Source organism: Sinocyclocheilus anshuiensis, unplaced genomic scaffold, assembly GCF_001515605.1.
Source record: "Sinocyclocheilus anshuiensis isolate Anshui unplaced genomic scaffold, SAMN03320099.WGS_v1.1 scaffold44, whole genome shotgun sequence".
NCBI classification, from domain to species: domain Eukaryota; kingdom Metazoa; phylum Chordata; class Actinopteri; order Cypriniformes; family Cyprinidae; genus Sinocyclocheilus; species Sinocyclocheilus anshuiensis.
The window spans coordinates 5,316-15,588 of NW_015555746.1; the positions used below are offsets into that span (position 1 = coordinate 5,316).

Here is a 10,273-nt window from a genome sequence, read left to right on the forward strand (position 1 = left end):
TATATATATATATATATATATAAAACTATAAATGAAACTTTTTATTAAGGTTTATAATATAATAATATCTGTAAATTATACAGCTATATCATAAGTCTATAAAAGGGCACAGTGTAGCATTTATTGATAATCCAGTGATGCTAAATGTTTTTTTTTTGCTTCGCTTTACAGGGTGAAGAGATTCTCTCACAAAAGTCACAGGCAGTTGATGAAGAGGAAGAAGAGTCTTCTCAGCTGCAGAGTGAAGAGGAGGTATAATGACTGACTGACTGCATTATCCTGCATAATGCACGGACATATATAGTCTGATCAAATGTTAGCATGTTGCTAGATTGATTTTCTTAATTCGTTATTACTAAAAGTTTAGGGTCATGTTGAAAAGTTTGGTTTATGTTTTAAGAAAGAAGTCTCTTATGCTCAGCAAGGCTGCATTAATGAAAAATACAGTAAAAACAGTAATGTTGCCAAATATTATTATAATTTGAATTAACATTTTTATTTATATTTTAAAATGTTATTTATTCCTGCAATGGTAAAACTGAATTTTCAGCAGCCATTACTTCAGACTCCAGTGTCACATGATCTTTCAGAAATCATTCTAATATGCTGATTGAGTACTCAGGAAACATTTATTATTATTATTATTATCAGTGCTTAAAAAATGTTTATGGACAAAATATTAAGAACAGCATATATTTAAAATAGGAATCTTTTACTGTCAGTTTTGATCAGTTTAATGCACCCTTTCTGCTGAGTATTTTTTTTTTTTACAGTTTAGCTTAGGGGATTTGGGTAATATTAGCTAAAATAGCATGCATGGATGTCCACTTTGAAAATCTTCCAGAAATATCTGAATACCATCTGAATACCTTACTTCTGGCATTGCAACATACTATGATTTCCCATTATTATGCATGATACAGTGGCCTCACAGACCACATTGTGTTAATAAATACACATATGACAGATAAGTTCAATTACATTTGATTAATAGTTGTATTACTTTTCATATTTAAACTCATTTCTCATATCACATATAAATATATATATAAATATAACTGTTCATATAACATATTCATCACCTGCTCAGCAGCAGTATTTTGTTATCATGCAGTGTCATGCAATTCACAAAAGCAAATATACAGCATGGTTATAATTGCCTTTAATAGCCTGTAATGAATTTTGCTTTGCTTGTTTTGGGAGTTTAATTTCCTCATGAGATCTTTTATGAGAGATTTTGAGATGTCTTTCACTTCGTGTTTAATTCAGTCTGTTTTAAAACAGGAGAGCGACTCTGATGAGAGGAACAATGGACAGGAAGAAGCGGAGGAATCGGATGAATCGGACTGAAATAAAGCAAATATTGTTATATATTAGCACATGATCAGTACACTATTGTTGATTTATTATTACATCAAATTAGTTTTGGGATTTGTTATCTCCTATTAAATGGAAACGATTTTGATTAAAGCTGTTGTGCAATGTTCAGTTAACTATAATCAAGTGGTTTTCTTGAACAGCTCTAATTGTATTTGCATGTTTTAATATGCTAATTGTTTATTTGCTTTCATATTCAATACAAATATAAATAATAATAATAAATGTGTCAATTGCCTTAATTTTTTAAATATTTTAAGTTCTTGTCCAATATTTGACTGTATGACAGAAATGCTGACAATTGTACATAATTTAATTGACGTTAAACCTTAATTGGGGGAAAAAACTTTAAAAACAACATTTGACAGCGCCGAGAATCACTGAATCAGTTTCAGAATCGAGCTGTTCGAAAGAACCGATTCGCAGAAATGAATCGGACTTTCCATCATTATTTGGTTGGCTCGTTTCAAGCCAACCCTCTGAGTCACAGTCACATGGTGCATCCAGGAAGCAGTCCGTACAGTGTTTCTGTGTAGACGAGGATAAACAAACGCTCAGCTGTGTCAATAACAAAACTGAAAGATGGGTGTAAACTGACCTGCAGTAAAGCAAAGATACTGTAAATGTTACATCTGCAGAGCGACACGGATACTGTTCGGAAAGCGGAAGGATTGATTGTGTGTGCCATCACAGCAACTAACAACTATTCATACACATTGAGCGTTTTTGTGCTTGATTTTCTGACAGCCGGGCAAAAATGTCTGACTTTGTCATTTTACTGCTGATTCTGTTTTTGGTTATTTGTCTCATCTTAACTCTGGTGGGCTTCGTTTTTTACACTGGGCTTTTCTCTGAAGTCGTTATTCGGACTGGATCTCCTCCGGTGAAAAACATCACGATTGCATATAAGTTCAGAAAAGGATCGTACAAGGCCAGCGGAGCCGCTTTCACGGAGAGCTGCAGTGTCGGACCGAAGTTGTCGTCTGTCGGTGTGTTTTACGATGACCCCAATCAGGTCAGTAACTCCGTTTTTTTTCTGATTCTGTGATTCTTAATGCAACTTCACCTCCCGTTGTATTCAAAAATTTCCGCTTTTAATTCGAAATGATTAATAGAACGTTCTCAACACAAATAATAATTTAAATAGCCTTTTTTTCTATTTATTTAACCCCCCCCTTACAACCCCTAAATCCACCTGTCATAAAACCATAACTCATAACTCAACTGCTTTGTCCCAGAACTTAAGAATTGGTGAGAAGTTTGGCTGTTATTTGGCTGATAGATGGTAATACCATGGTGCTTTACCATGCTACTGAATGATTAATGTTGCACCAAGTTTCAAAAATTACTATTAACATGGTAGTTTTAGTATAATAAATTAAGGGTTATTGTTACTTTGCAAAACAGCAGTTTTTGAAGCACAGAATAATGAGAATCAAGCCTCAAACATGTTATTATAGTCATATTTTAAATGTATGATTCATCTGGGTTTTTAAGACTCACTGAGGTGTTTCCATTAAATAACTTGGCCACAATGTAAAGCAAAGTCTGCTCTAATCCCTAAGTCAATATTATGTTTCATATCTATTAGTATTCATCACTATTTAGTGTATCAGAAGAATAAATTAGGATAACATGCTGTGCAAGCATCCGAAGGTGAACATGGAGCTCATGGGGGAACAACTTGGTATAATATGAAAAGTTTTAAGATGCTCTTCATGCATGCACACCTCTAAGAAGAGAATGGATTGAATTTGGCCTGCTCAGCAGAAAGCGAAAGAACTACATGCAAAATATGTCAGATGTCTCCGCACATAATAGATGAATATTTAAACCAGAACAGGTCATGCTAGTAGACTCCCTGGATGGGTGTTAACATTTCTGCACTGATCTAGGACTGTACAGTCACTGCAGCAGTTATGCAGTAATAGTTCATCCATATTATGAGGTTGGACACTGAAACGTTGAGTGCTGTGGTAACTGTTCTATTTTATTTTGTGCAACTTGGTAGTCATTGCCAAATGGAATTGCTGGCTTGCAAAGTAAGGACTGGGAATGTCTCTTTGGTCCCATATATTTAACCATACCAGTGTGGTGCTTATTTGTTTTGTTCTTTTCAGTATAACTTATGAAATGGACCAGGTGGGGTTATTGCATAATATCTTGCTGGTGAGAGCTGCATTAACATTCACCTGATTTTTTTCTGTTCTGTATGCACATTTGTTTTGAATTGTGACCTGGGATTTGTCTCCTGAATTGTAAACTGGGACAAAAACAAAAGATTGGATTTGAAAGTACCTTGGTAAAAGTACTCCCAAGTATTCCATGGATTTCATCGTACATAAAAAGTGAAGAACAAATCTGGATTTGTAAAGGCAGAAACTGACACAAAAATGTTCTTATGCATACACCAACTGATACCAGTAATTAAAATAATACAGTAATAAAAAAAGCACTTCTACACACATCTTTAGAATTGAGGCCCCTGGAGAGTAGCTGTTATGGTAGTGGATGCACTAGGGTTTGAAGTCCCTGTTGTTTGAGTTCAGGTTATACACCAAGTTATCAAGAGTCTCTGGGATAGACTTTTTTGTGTGGTTATTTTTTTGTGTAATGTACAATACATGGCAAGTTGAACATGGCAACAAATAGTTTTTCCTTGGGGTTTTTCTTTTAGCATGTGTGACCGGATCAGGATCCCCGTTAAATTCCTACCTCCTTGGACCATAAAATCTATTGTTTTGGCTGACATTCATTGGTTGGTTGCATTGGTGGACAGATTCTATTCAGTGCCTGATTAGCAGAGCTGGGTAGTAACTGAATACATGTAATCTGGATTAAGTAATCAGATTCCAAAAATTAAGTACTTGTAATTAGGTTATATAACATTTTTAATTCAACATTGAATCAACTACTGGTTAACGCATTCATTTTTATTTGAATGATCATTTAGTGAGATTTTAAGGTAATAAGTTAAGTAACAGGTTTGCATGTTCATGGTTCTCTGATATTGGTTAATGGTCACATGACATGCAGGTAAACAAATAAAATATGTACCGGTATATATATTTTTTTAGTAAGTGTTTTATTTTGAATAATTATTTATTTATTTTAATTTTACATTTTTATGATTTAATTAATTATTTGCTTTTTATTAAACTCATTAACCCCCCATGCAGGTAAACAAATAAAATATGTAATCTTTTTTAGTGTTGTTATTTTAAAAGGATTTTAATTTTTAATTAGTTATTGGATAATTAGGCAAATGAGTTCAAATGTAATGTAAAAGTAACAAAAAAGTGGCTTATAGATTCAGTTATATTACCTAAAATGTGTAATGTAATGGATTACGTTACTAACTACAATTTTTGTCATGTAATTTGAAATCAGTAACAGACATCAGTACAATTTGTAAGTAATCTACCCAGCATTGCTGATTAGAAGTCTAATAATATTGGGTGTTAATATAGCCATCCAAATTCTGTTTTTCCCAACAATCAAAATATGTCAGTGAATGTCTGTTATGGCACAAATCAATTTAATCATTCAAATTAAACTTTTTTGTGATGCAAGTATATACAGTTCATGTGTGATTAGCAAGCTATCCATTTAGTTATCCAATTTTAAGGAAGGCATGAAATAAAATGTTTAATGTTCATTTTTTTATTTGACCTTTTTCATTAAAATATCATAACTCCAGTGAAATGACAGACTTCTCTCTTGTGATGTATGCCAGACTTCTCCAGTCATTTTGTTCACGTAAACCCCAACCCTTTTTCACAATCTCCTGCAAGCTCACATTCAGATCTGCCTCTATCCAATCAACAGTCAATGCAAAAAAAAAAAAACAAGTCCTCACCCTACATTTTTTAAATAATCTGTTTCGCTCAGATGTACGTCACAGTACATAAGAAAAGATCTGTTGCTACCCACTTTTGTGTATGAGTTGCCTAACTAGTTTAGACCTTATTGGACAGACAGTTGAGTGCATATGTCATGCATCTTAGAATAGAAAAAGGAAAATATGAAACATTTCAGTCACATAGCCTACTTCTGTATTCAACACAGGACCAATTGAAACCATATGGTGACGCGACTCAGACAAAATGTGAGTAATGTGGGTAAAAAAAAAAAAAGACATAAAAAAGTGAATGCCAGGCTGGCAGTGGAGTTTTACAGACTGTATTCAGGGCCATGATATTGGCTGAAGTGAGTTAGGAATATATTTCACCATGAACACCATGATATTATTATGTACACTAAAGACAAACCAGCTTACTTGTGTGAAAAAATAAAATTATTATTATTAAGTTCCATGCTATTACCCATCTGGTACTTGACTTCTGCCACAGTACTTTTTTTTTTGTTTACTGGAAAAAGAGACGAGACATGAAATTATACATTAAATTATATGTTTCTTTTCCGGAAAGCTAAATTAAAGGGTTAGTTCGCCCAAAATGAAAATTCTGTCATCATTTACTCACCCTTAAGTTGTTCTGAACCGTATCATTTTCTTTCTTCCATGAAGCACAAAAGGAGAAATTTAGTAGAATGTCTGAGTTGTTCTCTTTCCTTCAAAAATCAAAGTAGATGGGGACCAGGGGCTGTCAAGCTACAAAAGGACAAAAAATTGTATCCTGTATCTGTGTTCTGAGAAAGTAAGTAAGTTCTGTGTCTTTTAAAAGATGTGATGGTAATTAAATGATGGTAGAATTGTACTTTTTTTTGGTGAACTATCTGGATGTTTGCGCTGCTGAAACAATAAGCAAATGCAAAGTAAAGGGTGTTTCCTCAGTGCTGCGTAAACTGCCGTATTAGCTACTTGGTTTAAAGCTGATCCCGGTGTTTCAATGAAAATTGTCAAAAACAGGTCATGCATTTTTTTTAAATCAGGCCAGTAGATCCCTAAACACTAGATGGCACTCATGGTCCAGGGTAAAGAACATAACTTGTAGTACTGTAGAAATGGTCCAATTCAAGCCTACAGGTTGAATGTCAGGGATGTTCAGATTCTGTTATAACAGTATACTTGGACACTTACACCACACTTAAAAATGTATGAATGCAATTGTTTTAGAAAATAATAAGGATAATAATTATCATAATAATGTACCTTTAAGTGTTGCTTTTATGAGTACAGTGGCTCGACAGTATACTCAGACACTTATACCACACTTAAAAATGTATGAATTTAATTGTTTTAGATAAAAATATTATTATAATTATTATTTGTATTTATTATTATTTATAATAATAATTGTTACTCCACAGCATAGTTGGACACTTACACCAAAACTTGAATAGCATCAATGACATTATTACAGAAAAAATATATAGTTGTTGTTATAATCTAAAACAATAATAATAATAATAGGTTGTTATCAATTTTGCTTTGTTTTCTTTTTCATATTTTAATAAAAATCTGAAATGTTTTGTTTAAAATTTGTGCCTGTCTTTAGTGTTTTTTATTATTCTTTTATGCAATGACTACATTCTAAATAACGTTTGGAGCCATGTATATATAAATATAACTGATAATTTAATCTAGTACCTTAGAGTTAAGGTTATTATTCTGGTGCCATTCATGTAGTTGGTGATTTTGTTCTTAGCGACATTCCTCCTCAAAGCCAGATAAAGGTCTGTGATGCTGCTCTACAGTACTCTGGCTGCTCTCACAGCTGTGTAAGGGGGTGACATCTGAGGGGATCCACTGTGTTTATTGTCTTTGTATTGAGATGTTGACAGGGTTGGGGTTTTTGATTGGCACTCTCACCTTTTAGTGTCCAGCCACTGTCTCCCCTAAAGCCAATTAGCTTCAGATCTGACTATGATCGGTTGTTATCACTCGCTGAGGTCGCTGTGCGATTTTAATTGGCATAATGCTCGGCGCTTATTAGCATGCTCAGCTCTCCCGCCGGAGGCAGGGGTTGATATGGTCTGTTTCAGAAGGTCAGCTACCAGCGGATTCAGAGTGTTTGAGCTTGACAGCGTAAAATAGAGGAATTTACACTTTATTGAGGGAGATCGCTTTTGAAAAATACTGAGAATGACTGTACCTACTTGCTTATTAGTGGCAATGGAAAACCAGTGATTTATCTTCAGCATTTAAATGACACTTCTTGGTGGTTCATATTCTAGGTGCAAACACAGTTTATAATTACAGTACAAACAATATTTTCATGCAGTATTTCCAGTGATGAAAAAATAGCCGTTTTATATTTGAATTTATTTTAAAGGGTAATTTATTCCTGTGACTTTTCGGCAGCCATTACTCCAGTATTAAGTGTTACATTATCCTTCAAAAATCATTCTAATATGTTGGTTTGGTGCTCAATAATTTTTTTTTTTTTATTATTAGTGTTAAAATAGTTGTGCTGCTTAATATTTTGTGGAAACCATGATACATAGTTTTCAGTATTTTTTGATTAACACAAAATTCGAAAGAACAACTTTATATTTAAAATAAGATATAGGACTTTTTGTAACAATGTAAATGTCACTTTTGATCAATTGAATGCATCCTTTCCTTTCTGAATAAAAGTATGCAGTTTTTTTTTTTTTAAATAACCTTTTGGTACTGAATGAAAAAAACAGCTTTTTCATACCAATATTGGTTTATGCAACATTTTCAACATTCACATAACAGTGTTGATCAATCTGTCTGCGTGAAAATCCCATTTTGCAGCAATAAATAAATAACCTTTTGGTACTGAATGAAAAAAACAGCTTTTTCATACCAATATCGGTTTATGCAACATTTTCAACATTCACATAACAGTGTTGATCAATCTGTCTGCGTGAAAATCCCATTTTGCAGCAATAAAAATAAAGTGAGATTAGCAGACTGAGAACTTTATCTTATTAGATAAACAGATGTGGAGAAAATTGTCCTTTGGGTATATTCTGCAGTTAAAAAAAATGTAATAAGTTGCAATATGTTATGGCAATACTCAGCCTATCACAAAATGTTTAAAATCACAGTAATATCATATCATTAATAATATGTATCATAATAATAACAACGTATCATGGAGCCTAGTATTGAAAGAGCAAATGTGGCCAGTTTTCTTGTTGATAGGTAATCTTTTATACATTAAGCTTATGGCAAAAGTTTTGAAAGCATCAGCAGTCACAATTTTGATCTGATTTAGGGAATGAGTACAGAAACAGTTAAACCAGCAAATGTTCTGTTAATTTTATCCACCCTAATTTTGACCCATTTCTGTGGATGAAGCGGTTGGTCTTGGCATTGCGTTGCTTATACCAGACATACTGACTCAAGTGATGGTTTGTGACTCATGCAGGGTATAATGAGTCAGAGGTGGGACAACTTTGACTTTAATCTTTTATGCTTCAACTGCGTTTGAACTCTCAATGATTTTGTCTTTGTGATGCACCAGCATGAAACCAGCTTATTTATGACTGTTTATAAATGGAAGAGCTTATTCTCTTCGGGTGGTTTATTTAGTCCAGGTGTCTACACTCAGGGCTGATTGGAGAGGATGCTTTTCAGGTTTTTATACGGCAGTCATAGTGAATCAGTTGTTACTTCTGTGGAACACAGGCTTGATTAACACTCCGCAGAGCCTCCGCAAACACTGAATCAATCATGGAAGTTAATGGTAGAAGCAAAGAGCTGCCATTTAAAACTGGCCTACTTTGTCCAAAGTTAATAAATTAAATCAGCGAATGAATAAAAAACCTTTATAGCTATTTCACAGCACATCAAGTCCCTATACTCTGCCTTACACTTTCATCTTCTAAACTGAAATCGCTCTGACATGTCTTTATTGTTCTCTTTGCCATATTCTGTTTTGTAGGTCAAAGAATACTTCACAGTCAAACACCCAACTAGTTGAATACAGATCTGTCTGTCTGTCTATCTATCTATCTAGTGTTAAATTTAATTAAGAACACTATTAGGACATATTAGGTTCAATTAGTGACGTGACATGTGGCCAAGTGGTTACCCATACTAGGAATTAGTGCTCTGCATTTATCCCATCCTTGAGAGTGAGTCCGACTCTCTAACCATTAGGCCACGACTTCCCCAATTAGGACATTTAAGTAATTTTTCATAAACATGCCTTAGAAAACACATTACTGGTGTGCATCTTGAGACAAAACAAAGGCACTGATATATTTTAAGATCAGTCAGTGCAAGTTTCTTTCAGTTGACACAGCTCAGACTTACATTTTAGTCTGGGACTAGGCTTAAGCCTTGTCTGTGAAACCAGGGGCTTAAGTATTAAATGTAATGAATATAGAATAAATATAAATATACGTAAGAGAGCTTTTATTGCTTTATCACATCTGGTTACTTAGGGCACGATGTATCAGTAACTAGACTTTCCTACAACCCTCTCTGAGCAGTTGTGTTGCTTCTGAACGTCTCTCAGTTCATCACCTTTGAAGCAGTGCTGCTTCAGCCATCAAAGCACAGCTTTCACTCAATTTCAAGACAATTATTTCCGAACTTCAAATCGCTTGCTGTGAGCAGTGTTCCCATTTATATGCATAATAACCCACAGGTTTTGAGGACTATGATAGTTTTTGTGGAATAAAGAGTTCGAGTTGGTTGGGCTATTTATTTATTGAATATCTGTCAGTTACTCTATTGAAGAGCTGCACTTTGCATGTACACTACCTTTCAAAAGTTTGGGGTTGGTAAGATTTAGAAAAATGTTTTGAGCATAAGCACAAGTGTCTTATGCCCATCAACATTTATTTAAAGCGGTCATATGATGCTTTTTTTAAAGATCAGTATTTTGTGTATTTGGTGTAACCGAATATGTTGACATGCTTTAATGTTCAAAAAACACATTATTTTTCAAATACTGTACATTATTGTAGGTCCTCTATGCCCCGCCTCTCTCAAACGCTTCGTTTTCTACAA

The 10,273-nt window shown here is 34.0% G+C and overlaps 2 protein-coding genes across 2 annotated transcripts in view; both read left to right on the forward strand.

Annotated features, from left to right (window-relative positions):
• The window catches only part of LOC107673444 (Fanconi anemia group D2 protein-like), a gene marked incomplete at its 5' end in the record, with an annotated part of 6,592 nt that extends 5,187 nt beyond the window's left edge, over nt 1-1,405 (forward strand). The window contains 2 exons of the mRNA XM_016467043.1: nt 172-252; nt 1,285-1,405. Coding sequence (XP_016322529.1) covers nt 172-252; nt 1,285-1,350 — 147 coding nt within the window. The remainder of the gene's footprint in view (nt 1-171; nt 253-1,284) is intronic.
• A 463-nt stretch (nt 1,406-1,868) lies between these two features.
• Nucleotides 1,869-10,273, forward strand: part of LOC107673607 (testis-expressed sequence 264 protein-like) — a 69,798-nt gene continuing 61,393 nt past the window's right edge. Inside the window, exon 1 of the mRNA XM_016467253.1 lies at nt 1,869-2,392. Within this exon, the coding sequence (XP_016322739.1) occupies nt 2,135-2,392 (258 nt within the window). The 5' untranslated portion in view covers nt 1,869-2,134. The remainder of the gene's footprint in view (nt 2,393-10,273) is intronic.